Source organism: Physeter macrocephalus, chromosome 10 (assembly GCF_002837175.3).
Source record: "Physeter macrocephalus isolate SW-GA chromosome 10, ASM283717v5, whole genome shotgun sequence".
NCBI lineage: Eukaryota > Metazoa > Chordata > Mammalia > Artiodactyla > Physeteridae > Physeter > Physeter macrocephalus.
The window spans coordinates 32,441,884-32,468,163 of record NC_041223.1 but is presented as its reverse complement, the minus strand read 5'-3'; the positions used below and the strand labels follow the sequence as shown (position 1 = coordinate 32,468,163).

Here is a 26,280-nt window from a genome sequence, read left to right as displayed (position 1 = left end):
AGATGTGGCACATATATACAATGGAATATTACTCAGCCATGAAAAGAAACGAAATTGAGTTATTTGTAGTGAGGTGGATGGACCTAGAGTCTGTCATACAGAGTGAAGTAAGTCAGAAAGAGAAAAACAAATACCATATGCTATCACATATATATATGGAATCTAAGAAACAAGAAAAAAAATGGTCATGAAGAACCTAGGGGCAGAACGGGAATGAAGATGCAGACCTACTAGAGAATGGACTTGAGGACACAGGGAGGGGGAAGGGTAAGCTGGGACATAGTGAGAGAGTGGCATGGACATATATACATTATCAAATCTAAAATCTATAGCTAGTGGGAAGCAGCCGCATAGCACAGGGAGATCAGCTCGGTGCTTTGTGACCACCTAGAGGGGTGGAATAGGGAAGGTGGGAGGGAGACGCAAGAGGGAAGAGATATGGGGACATATGTATAGCTGATTCACTTCGTTATAAAGCAGAAAACTAACACACCACTGTAAAGCAATTATACTCCAATAAAGATGTTAAAAAAAATAAAATTAAAATAAATAAAATTTTAAAAAAAAACCTCACGGTGCAGGACCAGGCCCTGCTCATCTTTGCCCTCTTAGGCTCTCAGTAATTACTTGAGGAATGTTGCAGGAAAAATATCTATTAGCTTCTAGGACATAGAACAATTAAAACCACAAGCAACAATAACGACAATCAGTAAAGCTCAGGAAAAGAGAGACTAATCTTTAGATAATAAAATACAGCTCCCTGTTTTACAGGTGGAAACAATGAAGGCAAAAAGGTTAATGGGTCTTCCTCAGGACCATCCTGCCAGGGGGCTACAGGGCAGGAGAGGGCTGCCCCTCCACTGACTCATGGGCTCTTCCCTGGATGAGGCTGTGAGAAAGCAGACAAGATTTCTCTGAGTTTGATCAGAAAGTAAGCTGTATACGAGGATTACGGCAAAGTAGAAAGATCCTGTTTTTCAGAGGGAAAGATGTTTAAAGAGGTCTCGGGGAAAAAGTAAAAACTGCACAGAACAACACTCAAAATCTATGAAAGAACTTGAAAACAAAAAAGAAATCCTACTAGAGAGAGATTGCTGTATCTCATAAGGAAAACATACATTTGAAAAAAGCAGCACAATTTTCCTGCTGCTTTGTCACCTGCCTTTGGGGACAACTGCATTTCTTGTCTGCAATATCATTTCTGTCAGCTGGAAGGTTACTGAGCAAAACCCTGAGCCGCATTCCACAAAGGAAGATAAAACTACCCCCCAAAATTATTTTTATGCCAAAAACTTTTCACTCAGAAGCTTGGACGACACTTGAGGGTGCTTAAATTTCCACTGGAGAACAAACTCTGGCCACCTACCTGTGTTGCGACAAGAGAGGATCAGACAGGGGACCAGGCTTCCATTTAAGCATCAGCACAACTGCCTGCCATGTGGGGAGAGCAGGCAGCCCAGTGGCAGGAGCAGAGGGGGACCTCATCTCAGAGCAGGACAGCAAGGGCTGCCGTGTACTAACTGCAGTGTGAACGGGGACGGAGACCAAGTACATCAGGGAGGCTCTAAGTCTGTGTTCAGAGGGAAGAGGGAGACTGGGACAATCAACACTGTCTACTCCCTGCTGGTTTCTGGAATCCAATCTGAGAAAGGACAGCTCTGATGGGAGCCAACGTGGCTACAGAACAACTTCCCAGCTACTTTGAATTTATGTTCATTACAAAGATCTGCCTACACTAAACCCGTGTATTTGTCAAAGAGGAAACATACATGATACCCAAGGGAAGGTAGCAGGCGTGAAACATGCTTTAATTGGCAGAAAAGTAGGGAAAATGGAAAACTGCTATCATCATCTTCAAACATATCTGAAGTCAGTTTGCCCTTAGTTCCTTTCCTTCCATAATATCAGTACACGTAATTCAATCCTGTAAAATGTTAATTTACTGCGGCAACAATAAAGACTGTGAGAAAACTATCACATCGCACTGCCAAATTGAGAAGTTATTTTATTAGAAAGAAATGCACTTTGCCGTGTTGTTTATGCCTCCCGGGTACGGAGCTGAGAGCCACGACTAGCACCGGGCGTAGAACCCGCAAAGTGAGTTTCTACAGGAGCGCGCCTCTCTCGTTTGCCAGCACAAAAGAGATTCCTTCTTTTCCTAACCTACTCAGATGAAGGGTTTCCTTCCACTATTAAAATTCTTTTAATGTAGGCAAGGAACTGAAAAGGTGTCAATGACATTAAAGTCACTGCACGATCAACATCAGTTTTTGGCAGGGAACTAATTTCCCTCCTTTACTTTTAAATAGTTCCATCATCTCATTTACAGGCTTTAAGGGGAAAGCAAACTCATCATGAGCTGGTGACAGGCATACCAGAAGCCACAATTACATTTACTCAAAAAAGTTTATGACATCTTATAAATAAACATGAAAAAGGTAAATATCTATTGTCTTCATTTGGATAGCTGACCTCAGTTTTGGGTTTTTTTGGTTTTTTTTTTAATCGAAGTATAGTTGATTTACAATGCTGTGTTAGTTTCAGGTGTACAGCAAAGTGATTCAGTTATACATATACATGTATCTATTCTTTTTCAGATTCTTTACCCTTATAGGTTATTACAAGATATTGACTACAGTTCCCTGTGCTATACAGTAGGTCCTTGTTGTTTATCTATTTTATACATAGTGGTGTGTGCACTTGTTAATCCCAAACTCCCAATTTATCCCTCCCCCCGCCCCCTCGCCCCGCTTCAGTTTTAAAATGGGCTGAAGGTGTGCGTCCTCACAGCAACAGCTGTGAGCTGTAGCGTCATGATTTTCTTCTAATGGAAGAGTTAGGAATTTTGTTATTTTGTGTTATTTTGGAACTTACGTTTCAGACTGTGTTTTTAATATTTGCCATTCAGAAGCAGTACTATTTAGATTTGAGTTTTCAGGAAAAACAGGACAAAAGAATACACATAAAATAAAACCTGCAAGTAACCCCTCAAGGGAAAAAGTGGCAGTTGAAATCCTGAAAGGGCCTTGTTTGGTGGAGACAGAGGGCAGATGAAACAAAGGCTGGGAGAGGACCCCGATTTTCACCTTCCATCAGGCCAAAGAATGTGGGTTCCTGCCCAGCACACTGTAGAAATTCAATAAATGCTGAGCGAGAGTCCCAGAGGAAAAAAGAGTTTGCTCCAACTTAAGGTCAGGGCAACTCAAAACTGTCCCAGTGAAGAGAAGTAGAATAAATCCTCTATATGGGAAACCAGACGCTTGGTTTCCACACAGGTAATTCATTTTCTAGTGGTGAACAGACCCATGTATAGTCATCTACTAGGAAGCTCTATTACTAAGTCAAAATTCAGAGTCAGGGCAACTTTTTAACCTCTAATAACTCTCAAGGAATTTTTAAAAATACATTATGAAATATTTAAGTAAAATTATGTATACAGGAGTTTTAAAAAACAGTAATTTTCTTTTTAGGCATAGAAGAAAATCTATTCCTGTTTGGTCTTTCTTACAGCAAGCCTTTCTTTTTTTTTTTGTTTTGTTTTGTTTTGTTATGCGGGCCTCTCACTGTTGTGGCCTCTCCCGTTGTGGAGCACAGGCTCCGGACGCGCAGGCTCAGCGGCCATGGCCCACGGGCCCAGCCGCTCCGCGGCATGTGGGATCCTCCTGGACTGGGGCACGAACCCGTGTCCCCTGCACCAGCAGGCGGACTCTCAACCACTGCGCCACCAGGGAAGCCCCCAGCAAGGCTTTCGTAAACGAGAAATTTTGTTCTCTGAAATTTCTGTGTTCAAAGCTGGGTGACTTATCATTTGTTTCTACTCCCTAGCTGAGGACAACTGAACATTTGGTCAACTGAACATTTCCATTTCTTCAAATTATTGTAAAAGGAAAAGAGCTTGGTCTCCTTTAAAGGTGAGTTAAAATCACTCAGAAAATAACAAAACAAAAAAATTCTCATCATCACTTGGGACTGCAGTCTAAATTAAAGCTACTCTCCAAGTCTCCAGTGGTTCCATTCGTCACCTGTTCAGCTTAACAGTAGAATGGAAGTACAATTCTTTAAAAAAATCTTTTCTGAATACATATAAATTTTCACTTTGTAAGAGACCTTATATTACCTTTTCCTACCCTTCAATAATAGTAATAACTAGGAGAAAACATCTAGAGGTAAATAGCCCAACTTTTCTAACGCTATAAAAAAAATATTTGATAAGTTCCTGAAAGCAGGCATAAGTCAAACTTAGCGGCTTTCCTTATTTTTTTGGAAGCCAGTGTCGTTTAACTGCCATTTATTTTTCAATAACTGATGACTTGCCTTTAAACCAGGCCCACGTGAACGCCTGATGGTTGCCAAAAATCCTCTTGATTATTGTGAGCCAAAGGTGCATATAAAGCTAGTGTGAAATGAAAAATAACCCACATTTTGTGCTAATTCAGTGGTAGGAAGGCTGAAAGGACAGGTTGTGTCTAGGCTGTGAAGGGTCTTTATGCCAAGCTTAGGAGGTGCATTCATCTAGGAAGGAGGTACTGAGAGAAGCGGTTTGACACAGGGACGTGACAAGATGACAGAAACTTAGAAAATAAACGTGGCCAGTTTCAGAACCAGAAGCTCAAGTCTTTACCTGGTCGTGATCAATATCTGCATCTCCCGTGATCACGATGCGCTTTTCAATTCTTGTTTCAGATATTCCACCTTTTACAGTCTAAAGGTCATAAAGAAACAGAAGGGAGGGAGGGTTAGCAATCACTAAAACATGTTAACACATAATCAGAGAAAACAGAGATGACACACACCTAGACCTTCCGATCATCGTTACGCAATTCACACTGGGTGGGGAAGACTGACGTTCTAGAAATTTCTTTATTTTTAAGCTCTATAGAGAATCCAATCGTTCAAAGTGTAGCATCATCTGTAAGCACTCCAAACTGAAAGCAACCTTAAAAACTATCTTATCAAGATTCAGGTGAGATTAAGATGCAACAGATGCCATTTAATCCAAACAGTTCCACTGGAACATTCCGTTACAGTTTCCTGAGTTTCTTCACTTCCAATTGGTCAATTTTTGAAAAGAAGCGAGCAAAGGAGAAATAGCTGTTTGTTTTATGTAGAGTTTATAAGGAATGCTAATAATTTAGGCATCTAGTTTAGGTTTGGGGAATTGCTTGACTGGCATCATACAGATCCATTTGGTGATTTTCTTCATTTGGTTTAGTGCAACAATAAAAAAAAAAAAGAAGACTTGGCCTTGGGTTAAGATAGGCAAGATGTGTGAGGGCGATATAAAGATTTTCATCCAATGTTTGATTTGATTCTGCACGTGGCTGTGACATAGACATGGAATGTGGCTGAACAAAGGCTGTGAGGGGACCCGGGGGTAGGAGCTCCTGGGTGAACTGCCCACAGAGTTGCAGTTAGTGGCTTGGAGCGAGGTGACAGAGCCTGGGGCATGATAGAGGCTGAGAGATCATACGCCTGTGACACCCTAAACAATGAACAAATACCACCCAGTCCTGAGAAAGTGCACACTCAACCTCTACAACACTGATAAATTTACACACGGTCACAGGTATTGCACTTAACTGTAAGAAACAAGGCTGATCGCTAAGATCATTAGGTCTTAATAACTGGATATGCTTTAAAATGAACACCAATACCATCTTGCACTTATGGGACATTTTTTAATTCACAAAGTTTGTTCTTGTTGAAATGTGGCGTGAGGAGGGCACAAGGGATACGTTTGAGACCTTCAAGCACTCACCAAACGTGAGACGCAGAAGCAAAAGGAACTACCGGAAAACAATGCTGGGTTAGAAAGGTGATGACCACGTCACGCACTGGAATCACGTGGAGGGCTTCCTAAACACTCCCGGGGTTTCAGAAGATCCGGAGCGGGGTCACAGTATTCACACCGGCTAACAAGTCCCTGGGTGAGACTGCTGCTGACCGTGCAGAGACCACACTTTGAGGATCGCTGGTCACCAGGTGTTAAACATTTAGAGAGTGATCTGGAGGAATGCTCCAAATCGACATACTAGTGTCTTAAATCAATGGGGGAAATTTACATGATTTGAACAAGTCGGTGAACATTTTCAATGGCAGTCTTCACTTCCTTGCTTCCGTCAGGAGAGCTGACTTGTACTTACCAAAGCCAGGCTTCCCTCTGCTCCTACGGCTGTCTAAAGTATAGCTATTGAGAACATATTTTTACCCCCTTGTACTTTACAAATTTGCAATTTGGTTTAAATACAAACGTCAGTGGAGCCCAGTTTCTTGCATACTTTAAACTAGGCATTTTTATGCCACCGGCACTGTGCGTAATAATTGCAAGTGTGAATAGGAACAAAGAAACCATTCAGAAAAGATTTTGTTGGCCGTGTACATTCCCCTGGATCGCTTTACCTTGGTGATGTGTGTGGTTGTCGTCGTCGACACGGACTCCGACGTGACGGTCTGTGCAGTCAGTAACGTGCCCGAGTCACCACCAGCCCCGCCATCAATCTTTGGAGAGTTGGGGGGAAAATACAAAGTAAGGCTTAACTTCCGTTACGTTGGCAGAGAAGACACCTCCCCATCGAACATGCAGCTTTTAAGACCTAAGGAGTCGGCAGAAGATGCTAGCTGCCTATCCTCTGCATGTCTGTAGTGGTGATTTACTGATCAGAGATTGGCTGGCATTTAAACAGAGTAAAGTCAAGGGCTAAATGAACATGGAGAAGCCAACCCTGGGCGGAGAGAGAATAAACAAAGAATGGAAGTAGAAGGTGCGACTGAGATCTACAGGAGAGTCGTGAGAAAATCTGACTGAGGGCCATTTACAGAAGCTAGAAGAAGAAAGCAGAGAACCAAGCAGAGAAGTTTCCACAGTGACCAGAAATGCTGAGTTTGTTGTTTTTTTAAGCACAGGTGGGTAAAAATAAACGTTTTCTCAGATCACTAAGCAACAGAACCTGACTAGGACAGACTAAGCTTAAGCGATTTGGTTAATTGCTTAGCTCTAGATTTTTTTTTTAATGACATTGTTCCTGTAACAGTTTGTGCGTATACACGGCTACATGTATTTCAATATGTATGCACACGTGTGTGCACATGTGCACGCGCTCTATATATGTGTGTAGATATATAGCTTATATATAAATCTTATACTATGTCTATATAGGGTTTAACTTCTTTGCTTTGATACTAGAAAGTTCTAGAGTTTACCAAGGGAAATAATGAAGCACATTAATAGGCTACGAGTTTATGCTAAGATCACCAAACACATTTATCTCCAGTTTCCTGACACTGACAGGAAATAACTGGAAAGTGCAGTGTCTTTCTTACTGTAACTTAGGAGGAGATCTCTCGAACTTGGGTGACGCACCATCTACTTCTTTACAAGGGCACTTACCACAACAGAAACACATGAGTACACGCTCTCCTACCACGCCCGTTCATGAGAAACCTATTTGTGCTTATGTGGGATCTATGCACATTTATGGAGAGCATATCTAAAATGATTTTAAGGAATGTTTCACACATAAACGCATTACACCTTTAAAAAATATTTCGAGAGGACAATAATCTGCCATCCTCCACCATGGTACAATCCTACTAGAACGCTAAATTTCTCAGTTGAGAAAAGAGTTGTCCCAGTTTCTAAACGGTTCCATTTTGAAATGATGACTACTTTTCCCCTTTTTTGTTACCCTTAAGGTTAAGTATCTTATTTCAAATCTTTACAGAATCAATGTGTGAATACCTAAAATCAAACACACGAATCTGATAATTATTTAGACACACAGTATCACATTTACATAAGAATGGCGACATATGTTTTCCGAAAATAATCCCACATGAGGAGAAGTACAGGTGTGTGTGCATATGTGTGTACTTGTAAACAAGAGTGAGTTGAATGGCTGTCTTCGTGGAGTTGGAGGAGGGGATAAAAGACTAAATTAAATTCTACAAATCCATAAATTAAGTCAGATCCAACAAACTTTGTAAGATGATCTGTTTCCCAAGTGTACATAAACACTCCTGGATACATCAAGCCAGAAGTGGCTTATAAGAATAATAAGAATAACACTGGTACTGCCCGTCCTAAAAAATCACATGTACGCTTCCCCCCATAATCACTGGGTCACCAATTTGATTGTAGCAAGTCACGTTGCTGAAGTACAGTTATAAAATGGAGATATAAAAAGCTACGTCAAAGTCAGAAACATAAACTAGGAGAAGACAGAACGAAAACAGAAAGACTAAGTAAAAAAGAACTCAAACAGTCCAAGTCTAGAGACTTTGTACCTGTGGAGACTCATATGTGATGGTTTTGGTCTCAGTTTGGACAATAGGGACTTCCTTGGTGGAGATTTCTGTCCTTTGTGAGGCATCAGAAATTGTTACCATCTCTGTTTTTACCACTGGTGGCTGAAGTGAAAAGGAAGGGAAACATAAATTCTAGAGGTAATAAAGTAAAAGTGCTTAATGGAGCCTTCAAAAATAACTGTAAGAAATATATCCAAACACACACTCATGAACAAAAGAAAAGAGTAAAAGGAAATCATCTAAAACAAAAGACAAAAGAAAAACACTTTCCTTCAAATATCATATATATATGTGTATAGATATATATGAAGAATAAGCTAGCATAATGGCTCCCTAAATCGCGGTAGGCTTCAAATTACGATGGTCCCAAATTACTTACGTGTCAAGCCTGGCGTACAGTGATACGGAAACTTTAGCTTTAAGCAAGTAATGATAAAATTGAAAAGGAAACAAAAAAAGAATGAACAATGAGAAGTGACCTGCCTCAATTTTTATTACAGTTTAAAGAAGCATATAGTTTGTGTGAAGGCTGTAAGGTTTGCGTGTGTGCCTTTAATTGGCACACTTGGTCAGCAGGCTAAGATTTGCTCTTTTCCCAAAAAGCCTTTTCTGCCCTACTGACAAGGAGATCCCATTTTCAGAAAGAATATCTTCAAGCAGGATTGTTTTCAGTTATACCTGTCTAAATCTTGCAGTGTTTCTTCTGTATTACGTAAGTTAAAATGTTATATCTGTAGAGTCACTCCACCATCGTTGCATTAATGCTTTGAACCATTTAAAACATTCAAGGAGATGGTCATGGCCTGTTAACAGTGTAGTCTGCTGAGCATGAATCTTTAATACACCATCAGACTATACTACTACCAAAACACTACAGTGCTTTCCTTGAGAGAAAATTCCCAAGTGTAATTATTTAAAGAGGAATAACCTGTATATTAAATGCAGAAAATAATAGTTCAAAGCATTCAAAGACTTTCAAAATGTCTTCTCTGAAGTGAAATCGGAAGTTTAAAAGTAACATAAATCCAGTTAATTATTTCAAGACAAAGTCACTTGAAGATTTTCTACCCCATGAAAGAGAGCAAATATGGATAATCCCTCTACTGTCGGCATTTAATTTTAATCAAGGAACACTCACATGGAAGTAAATCCTCCCTCAGCATAACTTTAACTCCCAAATCAGAGACACTGCACCTAGTGACCAAGACTTAATCTAAGAGGAGAATGCAAAGTTCTCTTTCTTGAAGAGAAAAAGGAAAAGACCCATACCCAATGGAGACAACTCACAAAACACATAATCAAATTTGCAAATAATCCAGAATTGATGAGAGGACAGAACAAGAAGAGAAGGGTATCCTCCTGTTAGCTTCTCGCTGCCCAGAAGGAAAGTTACGTCTCCTGACCAGACCGTACAATCCCTGGAATCTAAAACCTGAAATGCCAGGGGTATTCAAGGAATAATGTTTTCATCAGGGCTAGATGCTGAATTCGGAGCAGCGTGGTAATCGGAGCCTGCTGCCATTCTGAAAATCTTAAACTGAAGAGAGAATGAGCCAGAAAGTCAAACCCAGTCGTGACACCAGCAACACACACACACACTGACCGCTTTTCAACAACACATGCACAATTTCCTAATGAACAAAAAGGCATTGAGTATGAGGAGACAGTGCAACTAAAGATAAATCACTGAAAACGTCCAAAAACATGCAAAGAAAAATTTCAATGTGAAATGAGAAGGGAAAAAATGACATGGCTGCTGTTGGAAAGTTTATCGGGTGATCCAGTTGCGGTAAAGACGCCAGAAACCGTGACCCGAGAGGGCAGAAAATCGACAAAGCAGGGCCTTCCCCCTTCCTCCCGTGAGAGATCAAAATCAGAATCCCAATCCCGTCGAAAAAGCTGAAGGAGACCTGGGAGGACAGGAGAAGAAGAGAGGCAGGTGTGCTCCACCTGAGAAACAGCTCTAGCGTTGCGCTCCCGCTTGGGTCTCCCATTTACCTCTGAACAACAGATAATCTGTGGCAAAACATCAACGTCAACGGGAGCCATGTCTCCGTTAACTATCTGTTGCTCGTCCTCCGTTTCTTCGCTCACGTCTTGCTTAACAGCGCCTTCGTTTACGCTCTTCTCGGCAGGGATCTGGGGGCCCGCTCCCTCCTCCTGGGTCACTGTTTCTACTGTGCCGACACTGGCACCTGCTTGTGTGACCGCGCTGGCTGCTGGCACTGGGTCCTGCCTCTCTACTACCTTGGCTGCTTGGCCGGGTGCCTGGTCCGCCTCCTCTTCATACTCCTCCTGCACCTCCCTGATGGCGCCCTCAGGCACTCGGCGGTGGGGCCGGTACTCCCCCACGTCCTCCTCCTCCTCCTCCTCCTCCTCCTCCTCCTCCTTGCTCTCAGAAGACAGGGAGGTGGAGTCTTGCTGCGCCCCCGGCTCCACCTTCCGCATCTCCCCAGGACCATGCCCAGGGGACGGCTCTTTACCGTGCATCTCTTCCGGGGTTACTCTTTGGTCTTTCCCAACCTCTGCCTGCTTCTTCTCCTCCACTATATTCTCCTCCTCCTCCTCCTCCTCCTCCTCCTCCTCCTCCTCGCTCTGGCTGCTGCTCTCAGAAGACAGGGAGGTGGAGTCTTGCTGCGCCCCCGGCTCCACCTTCCGCATCTCCCCAGGACCATGCCCAGGGGACGGCTCTTTACCGTGCATCTCTTCCGGGGTTACTCTTTGGTCTTTCCCAACCTCTGCCTGCTTCTTCTCCTCCACTATATTCAGAGTCTCAAGTGAACTCTGCACAGAAACAAAAATGGATGAGGGGGAAACAAAAATAGATGAATAAATCAAAACGACGGCAAGCAAAATTAACCGATGGCAGGTTCATGTCATGGAGAAAAGCAAAGATGATGATGATGATGGTGGACTGAAAGGGAAGCGGGTGAAAACGTGAGCGGGATTGGAAACGTCGGGCAATGGTGTTAACATGGAAAAGGGGAGAACCTTAACAGCATCACTGGCTCCGGCGCAAGGCCCTTCGGACTCAGGAGCGCATTTCTGCGGAACAAAAAGCAACCGAGGACACAGAATCAATAAAGGTTTACCTCGACACCCACCAAAACAAACATCCGACACCGCAAAGACAGAACAGCAAGAATCAACAACTACAAAAACCTTTGCCCGAGGTCACATGAAGGACAATCCAGACAAATGCAAGAAGCTTAGGGAAGGAAACAAAAACACAAAAACAGCTAGCATCCTCCCAAAGAGATGAAATGGTTTTATTATACTTATACCTATAAGCTCCTTCTTGTTGAAAAGGTAGGGGGGGAAATGGCATTATACCAGAGCTTACTCATTATTTTAAAGTTTAAATGTTAAGGCTTTTAAAATCTATTCGACCGTTTGATTTTAATCAGACAAAAAAAAAAAAATCCTGGTCTGAACCCCTAATTCCGAAATGAATATAGTATTAATCAGATGATGCCTTTGTTTTTTTCTGGCTTGTTTAAAAATCAGCTTTAATTGGCAAAATTATAATTGTCTCAGATAGTTATTAACATAAAAATCTTGTCATTTTAGAAACGGTTATTAACATCCTAAACTGTGCCATAGATTAGCAAAAGGGATATTATAACATTAGGGTGGATGTCATTTATGGCTCCAAGTGTGTTCTCTTAGAATTCAGCTCCTACATTAGGGTGGATGTCAGTTATGGCTCCAAGTGTGTTCTCTTAGAATTTAGCTCCTCCATTTGAAAACTGAAATGGACCCAGTTTATCATTTGAGATGCACATTGCTAGCCCCTGCAGGCATCTACTTTGGGGGAGAAGATTTACTCCAGTTAAGTACAGGACCTAAACGTTCAATAAGTGCCTGAAGACGAAATACATTAGTAAATAACTTCCTATGCTATAGTATTGATATTCAGGGTAGAAACTTTCTTACAAAGGAGCCTGTTTTTAAAGATTAAAATTTTCCTTATTTTTTTTAAAAGGCTACTTTACATAAAGCCTCGCCAACTTTTTGACATTTGGGTAGCACTAATGCCTTATGCTCTAACTTTAATAATTCAGCTAGAGATAGTAGCCCTACTTATTCAAGAAAGTATCTCGATGCTGAATGAAGAGCACTGTACCCCTGAACCCTCTCGGCAGAAACAGACCTTGCTGTGAAGCTGCCAAGACACTAACTGGACTGGAGCTGTTTCCTATAACAGATAACACGGCCTCATGTTTATCTGCTCCAGCAACAGGACAACCATGAGTAAAAGGTCCTGAAAGGGCACCTATCAACATATACTCACACACTGTCTTTGATCTGCCCTGGTATTCTTAAAGGCATAGTAAGGGCACGTTTTCATTGCTCAAAATTAATACCATGTAAATCACGTTACTGACAGACCAAGAGAGCCATCCTTCCAAGTTTATTGAAAGCCCAGAGGTTTCAGATGTTAAACTGGAAATCTCTAAATAAATCTATTTTGGTAAATGGGTAACATTTAACTGTACCTACTTATAAACTTCTTTATAAATAAAGATATCCAGTGATCAGAACATTTCTAAAGGAGACATTTCATTATCATTATTTTTATTACTTAACCTCAAATGGCCAGATGGGTTCTGCCCAAGTTCAGGGAATCCCTTAGGGGTCATTCCAAAAAATGAAAATAATTATTTCATTGAGTATGGCAAGCACTTCGAATTTTTCCATATAAGCAGGATTTTCAAAATAATAAACCATCAGAAGATGTTTAAAAGACATTTAGGCTTTGAAAACTTTTCTGCAAAAAATACTTAGCTTCTACTTGGTTGAAGGTTTCCCTCCACGAAACAACTCAGACTCTGGGCCTTAGTGGTTTAAATGATTCTCTGAATTTAGGCAGATTGGGGTGGAGGGAAAGGAAGCAAGAGAAACATCCAATCAGTATCTTTTCCTCGAGTCCAAATTCTGTCATTATTTCTTGAATGTTTCTCCCAGGAAGAGTTAATTGCACCAGTGAAAGCACTGGAGGAAGGGGTTCCTTAATACTCAAAAAATAAAAATCACTCTTATACGTGGCTTTTAAAAACAGGGGAAACAAAGTAAAATGCACCTCAGGTAACTGTGAGAAGGGCGAGGAAGAAAGCTTTTCAGAAGGTGCACTAGAGTTCACAACAGTGCCCTCTGCTGTCCAAGTGGTGGCTGAGGTGAAGGAGGCTTTCATGCTATCAGAAAAGCCCTTTTCACTAAACAAAATTGATGTTATCTCCTCTTCTAGGCTCTAGAGAGGTCAGAAAAGGAAGAGCAAAGAGTTAACAATAAGTCAGAACAGACAGCAGTGACCTACTGAAAGGAAAGGTTACGCAAGAAAGAATCACAGAGCAGCATAAATTGAAAGAAAGGCAAGGATTCTAAAAGATTCTGCAGCAGGCGTCTGTGGCCATTGGCCTGAATGACAGCTTTCCACCCAAAACTCTTTAGTTGCTCACTGAAACTTTATCACAAGCTGAGCATAACCAACCCACTCATCCGTCAAACGCTGCTCTGTATATTCTTGAGGGAGCTTCTCGGCGCGGGCCTTTCTGCATACAACAGCCTCTTCGGTGGCCCCTGCGCTTGCTACACTTATTTCTGTTAGAGCTTGGGTGTCCCTAACCCCTTGCCTCCAATGCCCTTCCCCGGGCACTCTGGGCCTTGCCAATTTTGTCATCTCCCTGAGGTCCACTTAATATTCCACGTTTTGTGTATGGCCTTCACTAACCATTTCAGCTCCTACGACCTCTCCCCTGCCCCATACCACTCTGTCTGTATGGAAAGCGCTTTGACAGTAACCCACTGAAATTCCCTCAGACATGCTAAATATGCCATGGAATGAAGAAACAGAATCTTTTTTTTTTTTTTTTTCAACAAGAAACAGGTAAAGAAAAAAAACTCTAAACAGGAAGACAAACTCAGAGGGGGAAACTCTGAGCAATGTAAAAATCATCTATCCCTGAAAGGTTATTAAGGCGAATTTAATCTTCATATTTCTGGCCCTTAAATGACAGTCCTTAATCTGCCTGAGGGCACAACAGGAAAGCTGGGGTCTATCCCAGGTACCTGGAATGCCAATGGTTAAGAGTCACCATGAAGCTCCCCCTCACGTCAGATGTGTGCAAGAATACTTCCTAATAAAACCCACTGCTCAGAGATCTTAAAGACAGATAAATGAATGAATAAATGAATGGCATTCTGGGATGTCTCTTGGGACAGTGCACTAACCGGCAAAGGGTGGGTACTAGGAGATGAGGAGGGCGAGGTGTGTAAGCACAATACTCAGGAGAGAAAAAAAGCTTCCGGACAATTTCAGCTCAATTACAATCTCCATAATTACACCATCCCTAGGGACGGGTGGGTGGAGATGGTGTCCTAGCCAGTAGGAGATCACTGGGGAGTTTAAATAAGTGCCATGCATCTAATTATTCAATAAAATATCTCCAAAATTACCTTAAAAGTCCAGTGTATGTAATCTCTACTAGACTCAGGAGTTTCTATATAAAATATAAACTCATATTTTATACAAGTCCAAGTGTGTCATAATTCTCACAATACATAAGAGGATATACAATAGTTATTTGCCTATTAAAGACTAAATGATTTGGTTTCCAATTTTCTGCTCTACTCTCAAAATTATTCATAATGTACTGAAACCATTTTGAAAGTTTGATGTATTGATTTCTAAACAAGAAACTATTACTGTTCTTTTTTTTTTAATCTATAAAACACATATTATAGACATTTGGAAAACTTGGTCAAATTATACTCTTATGCATGATTTTTTATTTTACATTTTATTAAGGACTGCAATTTAAAGATAATCAGGAAACCCTGAAAAATTAAGTAGCAAAATGAAGATGCAACAGAGACAGAAATTTCAAAGATATTCTGTTAAAAGTCAAAACACTCCAGTAGACTTAACTTTCAACTAATAGCAACGATGTGTTGTTACTTGGCGCGGGGCGGATACGGGGTAAGTGGTCAAAAAATGTTTGTTAGGTGAATGGATGATTGCAGTTACAACAGTCCATATGTGTGTTAAATAAGTACATATTTTCCTGCATGTGTTGGAGAGGAAAAGAATAAGAAAAAAGCAGTAACTTCAAGCGTAGATAAACCGTTTAGGAGCTTAACTAACAGTGGATAAATTCCAGATTTAAATTTCACATAACATCATTTTAATGTAACTCTACAATAACGAATGGTTTTCACTGTACATGGTTTATATTGTACACTCCCCTAAACGATGACATCCAGAAAAAATGATCATTTTAAACATCTTCACCAAAATCCCAGAGTTTCCTACTGCAAGGACATCACTTTAAATTGATCAAATGATGTCATCTGATCAAATGATGTCATCTGACTCACTTCTAAGGAGGATAGATTTTCAAAACTATGTAATATTTCAAAGCATATGATATTAAAGTCATCATTTTGCACACAGAGTCTGATTGGCTTTGGATTTCAAGCTAACCTTTAAAGTATATAAAGATGTCACTTGGTTTAGCTTTATGACATTATGTTTCTCATTTGCAGTGTTCCAGAAATATTTCATCTCAACCAGATCTCAGATTCGCTTAGCGCAAGGCTTCCTTCCACTTAATCTGCCTCCCCCACCATCCCACTGTATGTTCTGATGAGTAATACTCTCTACCAACTAACAAAATCAGACTTGGTGGAAGGGAAACACTTTCTCCTTATTCCGATCTGTGCTCTCGTTCCCATCCCCTATAATCCATTCCTCAACTAGCACCAGAGGGGTCTTTGTCATACACGTGGGATTACAGCACTACTCAGCTTACAAAGCTCTCCAGTGGTTTCCCATCACTCCTATAATGTAACTACAAATTGTTAATATGTTCCTGAAGATCCTGCCAAGATCTGGAGTCTGACCTCTTTGACTTTTCTCAGACATTGTCAGTTGGTCTTTCAGTCCTTTAAAGTAATTCCTGTCTTGGGGCTGCATTTGCTCTTCCTTACACATGGAAAAAACTTCACACGTCCACCTCCTTCTCATCACTAAGGCCTCAACTCAAATGCTATCTCTTCCCAAGCCTTCCCAATCACCTTCTAACTCGACAAGTATTTCATCTCCTTAACACTTCTTAGCCCTCCAAATTTTCTAGTTACTAATTTGCATGTCTGCTATCTCCTCCACTAGACTCTAAGCATTCTAGTCCCAACAAACAACAAGCTGACCAGCTGGCTAAGCAAAATCACTAGAAATAGAAGAATAACAATGTAAAAGCAACGGAAAGCTAACTTCCCTAGTAATGCCAGATATTTCATATACGCAGGAGCACAGAGATCCGAGGGGCTGCTCGCATACGCCAAAATCTTTTAGCCCGTTGAAAATCTTAAAAATAAAAATTCAAAAGGTTTCCAAATGTAATTAGGAAAACAGTAAACTAAATCACACATAATTCGTTACTCTAACACCACCACAGTGTGCGTTGTACAAACAGTGCATTTTCGTGTGAAATCACGGTTTCCCAACTGCCAGCCACATCCATCAAAATAAGGGGTCATTTATCACCTAAATCGGTTGAGATGTCTGCATTTCAAATTGTGGATTTTCAAATAAAGTACTTTTGCAATATGGTGCTTCTCATCTAATGATCCTATGTTTCTGTTTTACTTTTTAAGCACTCAAAAGTTTATTTTAAAAAATTTAGGTTGATACCCAAGGAAAAAGGAGTATCTTATGGCTGTGGACAGAAATAAAGGAAAAGGGGAAAAAGCAAGACTAGATCCAAGGATGCAAGGTGAACACCTTGTCTGCCTCCTGGGCTTTCTCTTCAACTGTCCATGCGGCTGTCATCTGATGCTTCTCCGTCATGGATAAAATATCCTTGAAAAGATGGTCTCCTTTGCTCTATTGTTTTAAACAATAGACATGATCAACAAGTAAGACAAGTACATTACATCTATAGCAACACAGACATAAAACGACTGTGCGGGTCAGCGGAACAAACCAGATGAAGCGGCACATAAAGGGAGGACACAATCCCAGCACGTCATCAGACACTGTTTCCCCAGAAAACACAACACTCTAGAGTTGATTCTGAAATATGGACATTAATATCTTCAGAAAAGCTGAAAATAAGAATCAAAGTTGTATACAACTTCAGAAGACCCTGCTATGGTGTCTTAAATCTTAATATTGTCAAAACCTTTTTCAGTTTTTAGCAATTACTTTTGCTCATCTGCTTTAAAGAGCTGTTTTCCTTTCACTGTCACAAACTTAGAAATTTAAAGTAACCAACAGCTTTGCTTTTTAAGAAAAGGTGAATAAAAATAGCCTAAGAATATATAAATCAAACCCCTACAATTTGGTAACATTCAAGTCAGACTAGATGATGAATTTAAGAAGAGTGGGGTGAAAGGAAAAGAGGAAAGAGGAAATTGTAGGGTAACACCTGAACACACTTTTTAAAACTGTGTATTAAATATAGTATGATCACTATCTCCCTCAAGTAAAATAAACGAGCCCGTGAAGTTCTTGGCTGACAACAGGAGAGATCCTGGAGCATCAAAAAGAACAGATATAGATGAGAATGAAGAAATATTTTGCATTTCGCAATGCTTATAGTGGTGGCAGAAAGAAATAAACCATGGAAAGAAAAAGAATGAGTTTGGAGAGATGTTATGGGTGAAAATGTTCTTAAAGTACTAATCTACGTTTCATTACTGAGAAGTTTCAGTATTAAGTTGTATAATTAACATTTTACAAGTTTTCAACAGGGCTTATCAGTCTTTAAAGCTAAATTTAGCTCTTTATCTTCACAGTAATTACCTTAAACCATTCTAAATATGGTCTACATTCCTACATCCCTTTAATTACTAATTCTTTAATTATTAAACAAACTCTCTTATTTCAGAAGTCAATAATTAACTTACTAAATACAATATACGTCAGTTTCTAAGTCGCCCTACGTAACAATTCATTACTACCAATTTACTTAAGTAAAATAGTGAAACTATTCTAAAGGTATTTCGAAACTCATACAATTTACCCAAGAACTACGTCAATAAGTATTACACATTATTAATAAATATTTAGTATTTAAAAAATTATTAGCAGTTACATTTTTTTTAAAAAAAGGGAACATTTTGTAACTTCTTGAGAATCAACATAATAGATTAGCAACCTAAGTTTTACTGAACAGCTGGATTGAGACATACAGCCAACAAATAGCTAGTGACATACCCCTTGTGTCTGTAGGGACAGAGGTGTGATACGTCGTTTTTCCCATTCATTAGGGCGTGGTTCGGGTGTGGATTCCATAAAATTGCGCTTGAGTTCACTAATGCTAGCCTGGTGTTTCAGTATTTCCTCCTGGGCCTTATCCAGGTCCTAGCAATATGTAACGTAATAAAGGGGAAAAATCCAAAAGGAAAAAAAACAAAAAACAAAAAAAACCCAATAGGATAAAAATAAAAAATGAAACCAAAAAATAAGACAAAGTAAACTTATGATTAAAAAAACATAGTAAAGCAAGAAAAATGCCAAGTCTCAAAAGCCATATCATCACCTAGGAATATGAGTTTGCCCAAATTTGAAAATAAAACCAATGTGCAATTTTTTTATGATTCCTGTCTTAAAGGGTTCTGACTTCTTCTCTGTTTAGAAATGTTTAAGAAATCAGTAGAAGGAGGCTATGGAACTAATACTCAACATGGCCAATAACCCTTCTTTCTAATAGTTGGATTTGAAATGCAGCCCATGACTTTGTTCCTGCAAATTTACCTTTCTGATTAGGGTTACTACTAGAGTTGCACTCTGCAATATAATGAAGCAAGTGAATAGAGAAAGGTGGACTCAGAGCCCATTTGGTCTGACAGGAATCCAGTCCAGGATCAACCCAAAAAAAAAGGGATAGGAGGACTAACGGTTGGCTTTTTTTTTTTTTCAGGAAATTCCAGCAATGGTTTTTAATCCTTATGGAATAAACGGAACAGCTTCCAGAGGCTGCTTCTGTTTGGCCTTTCTCTAAAATAAATGAACGTCATATTGGTTTCACGTACTTGCCAAGCACAAAAGCCACCCACATACCAAACAGTCCTTATAAAAAGATGCGAGGAAAACTACCAGGTCAATTTTCACTGAAATAGGCCCTGACAAATGTCACTTGTGGGATTTTTTAGATTGGCCCTGAGAAATGATATTTGTGGAAATAAAAGGCAGTATTCAGAAAACAGTTTTAACTGAATTTTAAATGTTTTCTTATATTTCAATAATCATGGGGCCATCTGTGGATTATAGCTTTCAATCCCACTACTCCCAGAGAAACAGGTCATGCATCTGATTAAATTAGATATTCCATATGCATGCACAAGCATAGTAGCTCATCTATGAGCTGCTATCGCCATTTGCAAAATCTCATGAAAATCTAAAAATCTTTGCATGGCATGGAAAAATGACTGTGGCTTGAGATCAGGCACATTTCTTGCATTTGTTCAAAGCAATGTTAAGTATTACACTTTAGAGCATTTTAGTAAGTTATGCAAAAATACATTTCCAACAGTTATCAAAGCTGCTGAAAGCAACCGAACGGATTAGTCAAATTACTGAGGATTGCAGTTCTCCACTGAATACACTGCCATGTACTACCCTAAAAGAAGGGGGAAAAAGAAACAAAAAACCGTTCTCGTGTGACACGGGGAATACAATACATTTTACATTCCTAATTGGGTGGCTAGGTGTTTTTTTTTTTCCTCCTCTTTTCTTTCTTACTTTCTTTCATTTATTCTTTCTTTTTAATCAAAACAAACCCATTAATTAGCATACTCTCAAATGCAAGATTTTAAGTGGACCACATTCCTAATTGCATGGATTCTGGCACTCTCTCGCACCCCCCCCAAAAAAAAAAATTGTGGACACAGGGCCAAATGACTTGATGCCAGATCGACAAATATTTGTTCTGGTGAACATGTATTAAGGATGGGACCATGTTACTTCAGACTCTAAACCCTGGAGATAACCCATTAGGAGAAAACAGGTTTACTTGCAGAACTTCAAGATTAATGAATAAAAACTTTATTCATTTGATTACACAGAATTTTTTTTTCCCAGTTGTCACTTTGAGAACTTATAGTAGATATATTCCTACCTAAGCCACTTTAAAAGAACAAAGTTGGACTGGTAACATGCACTCCCAAGGTGAACTTTCCCCATGCATCTCGTGCACTGTGCTTGAAAGTTGCCAGCCAGCCAGCCTGTGCGTGACCCCCCGTTCACAGCAGCCTGGCAGCCATTAGGACAGAGTTGTTTTCTTAAATTATACAAACCTCCAACATTAAATTGCTATGTCTGACATAAATATTATCCCCTTCTACTCTCAAGGAATTTTTCTGTGAAATTAAATCACACACAGGGGGGGAAAAGGCAAATAAACATAAGTGTATCAATCAGCAAGCACCAGAAATGACTCAGAGTTGGATAGTCTAAGACATTAAAATAAAAGCGGAATAAAAATCTTAAGAACCTAAAGCCACAACGAGCAAAACTCACAAATAAACCCTAAAAGTGCTCCACCCCCCACACAATGATAATGGCAGGCAGCAGCTACCAGGTATTTAACTTTGGGGGAAAAATATCCACCTCCTCCAGCTGTGTTTCCTCCTCTTCCGTCTTCGCCTGGAAGTCACCCAGCAAGCAGCCAGAGAGAAGGGGAGTATTAGTGGAAATGCTACCATCACTGCAAAGAAGCTGTATTTGAACTTAAATGGTGAACCAGCATTACCAACCTTTACTGTCTGGCCCTCAGAAGATGCAGACTATTAAGCCACTTTGGTCTTTCTTCACCTACAGTGTTGTACAAATGATGGAAATGGTCCTTTGCAAAGGTGGAATGGAGAATGGAAGCTTCACTCTTTCTCAGTCCCTAGATTATGCACTGCTTTTTAACATGTTTTGACTCAGGAAGGAAAACATGAGAGTGTAAAAATGGCATAATTCAATCTGTTCTAACTTGAAACATCTAAATCAACTAGTGGTGAGGGCAAAGTGTCATGATGTAAATTTTGGCTTTCACTTTCTATCAGGGACAAATGTTCACGCTATTATTTAGTTTTTTAACACAGATTTCTTTCCTTGGGGGGAAACTGGTTCATTTTGCTACTTTCATATAAAATGGTGGGTAGTTAAAAACATTCGTATATTTTATAGCCACTTTTCTTTCATAAAATTCTTTAAGCAAGAATATTTTTTCACAGTTGGACAATTCTCAGTTATCTAATGACCCAAAGAATTAATCTGTACATTTAAAACTAACATAAATACTGCTGACTACTGACTCATGGAAGGGAATAGCATAAAAGAAAAATATTGGTACAGATGCCAAAGGAAAATAGTTTAACCTTTACATGTTCATTTATAGCAGGATTATACATATTCTTTTTCTTCTTTACTGTAATGACAGTGTCAAATCCGAGAGTTCAAAAGTGCTTTTTTTTTGTTTAACTATTCAAGCACGTTTGAGAGGTAAGCAGGGAACTCAGAATATCTTTTGATCAGCAGGGAAAAATTAGACACAGCCACTCAACAATTTGCTAAGAGTCATCTTCCAATTCCTTGGTCAGCACTTAATTCTCGAAAATGTCGACCTGGCATTCTTCAGGTAACCTTCAGGAATCATGGATTCTTCCACTATGCCTAATTATCTTCACATTTTTCTTTAGATTTGCTCTAAGTTTTGTGATTTATTTTATGTATGAATAGTAACCACAGGATATGGGACACTAAGTCCCCAGACCACATTTAGCAAAACAAATCAAAAACGACTACACATGTGAGTGCTGCTTAGTACTGCAGAGGTAGCCCTACATTGGGGCAAAAATCCTCAGATCAGACCAGACACCTAACTTTAAATAAGAGAACACTAAGAGGTCCAGTCCAACCTTAGTGCTAGAGAGTCTAAATTTTCAAAATACTATGGTTCATTTTTCATACATATTTGTTAAAGAAAAAAGATAACAGAATAGTATCTTCCTTACAAAATATGTGACGGTGACTCTTATATAATACATGACTTTGAGTTAAAAAAAAAAAAAAAAAAAAAGAAAACAAACTACCTGAACTTCATCTGGGCTCCAAATGCTACAATAATAGGGAGACAAGCAGTTTCTGAGATTAGACCTATGCATGTCAGGAGTAAAGGTCACAGATGCATCCTCAAAAATGCAAGACCAAGCTCGGCTTTCTAACAGAGAAATAATAACACTAAGGAATTCTACTAATACATATCGATCACATCCTAAGTTCAGTGCATCCTAAGTTCTATATCAAAATAAAGTTTCCATCCTAAAGGAACAGCATTAACATTTATCTGCAAAATGGACAGACCCAAAACAGATTATTAAGGGCAACATAGGTCCCCCTCTCCTCGTTTTTATGGCCTTGTATGGTTCAGGTATTTATAAAATAATCCTACAACTTTGCTCTTAACTTAGACTGTGTGGACTTAGTCCATTAATATCAGTGGAGGGAAAGCGTTTAGCTAGACTTATTTCTCATGTACTAAAACGATGTGTGTGAAAGTGTGCAGATCATACTATTTTGAGGTTAACCAGTGATGGAATTTATGCACATGTTTACACTCTACATCAGGAAGGGTATAAGACGAAGGGGAGTGTTGTTGACTGCACAGATTTAAAGCTCACGTAGGAGAGCCAGCAACTGCTTCCTCTTCCTCCGTTTGGCCATTCAAGTCACAGCCATAAGAAACAGTCAAGGAAATGGCTTTTGCCTCCAGATAGTAGAGGGATAGAGCCAGAGGAAGGGAAAAGGTGAGAGAAAAAGGCACTGACTGAGAAGCAGAGAGAAGGAGTCCAAAAATGAGGATGAGGGAGGGAAGAAACAAAGGGGAGGTGATGGGAACACAGTGCTGGATGTCGGTGGGGAGGAAGGAGACCCAGAGCCGGGGGAGGCTGGGGAAGGCAAGGTACCCATCATCATTGAGCGGTGAGGGCAAGCGAGGTGGAAAGCAAGCGCCTGCAGAAACTGAAGAAGTACCCAAACTCTGAATCCTCGTGCTTGGCCTCTTTTAGAGGCTTCTCGTGGGCGGGAGGACAGTCAGTCTCAGGAGGGGCTTCAAGAGGATCCAAGCCAGAATCACAATCCCCCTGCTCTGACGTTTCACCCGTGGAAGGGAGCTCTAAGCTGTCTAGTGTGATCTGATCGGCCTCCCCAAGGGGGTCTTCCTCCGAAATGTCTGAAAGCAAGTCCGTTTCAGGGGATGGCAATACGTGTGGGGAAAGAGATGAAGCACAGTGGATGAGCGGTGAAGCTGGGCATGGGGAAATAAGCTATTCTCAAAGCAAACCCATGGTTGAATGTGAAATTACACAGTGGATACATTCACAGGAGAACCAAAAGCAAGAGAGGGAAAGAGGAGAGAAGAAGAAACGGGTAGTTAGTGAAAACGTTTACTCAGAAGGATTGTATTAACACAGTGTCAATAGAAACTGAATTAAATGATCCATTTATAAAACAGGAAAACTGGACTACTTTTATCACATACAACTTATAGGTAATAGGCTGATTTAATGATTAATTTTCAACTGGTTGCAAACGGATCCTATGAAACTCAAATAGCATCATTACTTTTGAACCTGGACGCTGACAAACACTGAAAGCATTAGTGAAAAGGCCAGTCGTTTACCAAAAACAGGCAGAATTTCCCTTGGAATTTAAAAGAACTTTTCTTTTGTATCACATTATCTAGGCAGAATGGAACACAGACTTTCTGAGATTCTCAGCTCTCCTATTTCCGATGTATACGTAGCCACTCCTGGGTGTCTTGGTAGCATAATCATAACCTGTCCTGACAACTTTTCAGTTATTGATAGATACCTTGTTTGCTGTGATTCCTGTTATTCTAAACTAATTTTGAACCAAATCCTTTGTGGAATATGATATTCACAAATTTTTTAACAAAGGAATGAAGAGGATCTGATGGCACGTGCTACCAGAAGCATCTGTCCTTGCAGCCTAAGACAGGGCCCCCATGGTGCCCGAGCTCTCCTCTCTGCTGGGGTTGGGGGCTGTCAGTGCAGGAAATCCTGAGACACTGGCAGTTACCTCATCTAGCAAGTTCTTTATAAATTCATGTTGCACATCTTTAAATTTTTCAAAGTTAAAATTTTGAAAACATTATAAATCCACAGGATGATTTCACTTCTTTTTCATGTTTACTTCCAATGTTACCTGTTCAAAAGTTGCTTTGTGCAGACACAGAAAAGAGATCTGAAGAACTCAAAGCCATTTCAAATCAACTTCTAAGTGACTATACTTGCCCAAGGTAATATAAAATAACCCCGACAAGTTTGAAAACACAATATAGGTTACTTCTCTGTTCACTATGGTATACACACCAAAGAAGACTGAAAGCGACACACCATCTTCTCACTCAGTATTCAAAAAACAATTACTTAAAACTTTCTTCTTCATCAGTAGTAGATTATTAATGAAAAACCATATTTTTCATAAAGACCACCTTTCTTCTTTCAAAAAATTCAAGTCAATACTACAATAAAATAATGAAGACATAGGCTACACATTAGAATTTACTTGAAACAAACCAAATATGAATTTCAAATCATTACAGCTTTTATAATTGGGGGCTTAATTAAATAGGATGATGATAAGGATGGACAAAAGACCAATAAATTACTTGTTTGCATTAAGGTAATTTACGCTGAAATATTCTGCTTTGAATAACAACCAGAAAAAGGTTAGAGACTCAGTCCAAACCAGCAAGAACATACACATATTTGAAAAGTGGAAAATTTTATCAACACAGAACATACAATGACTGATTTTAAAAGATATGTGAGTTCTGAAACAACAAATGCAATAGACAGCCTCTTGTCTAAAAACACATTTAAAGCCACGTATTTGACTAATTTACCATACCTTTCCTTCAGTGAGTTGCACATGTGGGGTTTTAGCTGGGCTTCTAAGGTCCCTGCTGCCACCACCATCTTGTACCACAGCAGGGCTCACAGCTCCAGGGCCACGTACTGAAACCTCCCCAGCAGGGCCAGGAAAATCCTTCGTAAGACTTCGGTCCACAATACCAATCAGAGCTAGTTGAGAACGATCATACGGATTGCTTTAGGACACTTAAGCGATAAAATCGGATGAACGCCCCCCCCTTCCCAGATAAACAGGCACCTTATAGACAATTAATAGAAACGGGAACACTGTTTGATCATGAAAATAACGTATCAAATAAACTCATGTTTAAACTTTTAATAAACTCTAGAAGTATTCTGAATTGTAACCCAATAAATTAGACCAAGCTCGCAAGTCACCGATTTTTGAAGGATAGACACTGATCATAGAATTGGCCAGTAGAAGGAGCTCTAAGACCAGATAAAACGCCAGAGTCAGGGTACTATGTCAAAATTACAAGGTGAGCAGTATTTTAATTCTCTGGAGTCTCTTTAATCTTGCCTGAACTTATTTCTGAATCTACCTATCGCAATAAATAATTACCTAGTTATTAAAATGATTTGCTTCAGTAAGTTTTAAGAATTCCTCCATAAAGGAACCTTTAATTAGACCAGTCGAAATTGCAACAAGACAGTGAGAGTAGATTTTAGAGAATCAACTTCTATGTTTATGTTAATATTTTTCATTTTTCTAACCTCCCTCCTGAATGCCTTAACTTGACCTACAGTAAGTGTAACACATAGAAACCCTCTGCCTTAGCAAATCTTGCCTTATGTGTTCCCTTCGTCTATACTACCGATGTGCAGAAACATATATCGTGTTGACATTCCTGTCATATGGCAGATCAACCCAAGATGGCCTCAAATCTCAACAAGGCAAAGTGAGTAGCAACCGGCAAAAGCCTCTGTCCATCTGTAGTTTCTTCCCCAAAGAAGAAACCACTGAGGCCATTTCACCAGCATAAAAAGCGCTCTCCTGGGCTTCCCTGGTGGCGCAGTGGTTGAGAG

The 26,280-nt window shown here is 39.8% G+C and overlaps 1 protein-coding gene across 16 annotated transcripts in view; it reads right to left on the bottom strand.

The window, feature by feature from the left end:
* Nucleotides 1–26,280, bottom strand: part of EPB41L2 (erythrocyte membrane protein band 4.1 like 2) — a 214,214-nt gene that overhangs the window by 20,244 nt on the left and 167,690 nt on the right. For 10 of the 16 annotated variants that reach the window (XM_024122552.3, XM_024122558.3, XM_055087505.1 and 7 more), the window contains 7 exons: nt 25,232–25,404; nt 20,918–20,953; nt 20,605–20,667; nt 18,524–18,670; nt 8,284–8,406; nt 6,400–6,498; nt 4,622–4,702 (listed from right to left, as the gene is read on the bottom strand). In XM_024122552.3, coding sequence (XP_023978320.1) covers nt 4,622–4,702; nt 6,400–6,498; nt 8,284–8,406; nt 18,524–18,670; nt 20,605–20,667; nt 20,918–20,953; nt 25,232–25,404 — 722 coding nt within the window. Of the gene's footprint in view, nt 1–4,621; nt 4,703–6,399; nt 6,499–8,283; nt 8,407–10,302; nt 10,675–10,896; nt 11,089–11,295; nt 11,350–13,387; nt 13,556–17,086; nt 17,189–18,523; nt 18,671–20,604; nt 20,668–20,917; nt 20,954–25,231; nt 25,405–26,280 lie in introns of all 16 variants that reach the window. The other 6 variants (XM_024122559.3, XM_055087508.1, XM_024122560.3 and 3 more) reach the window with 4 other exon arrangements.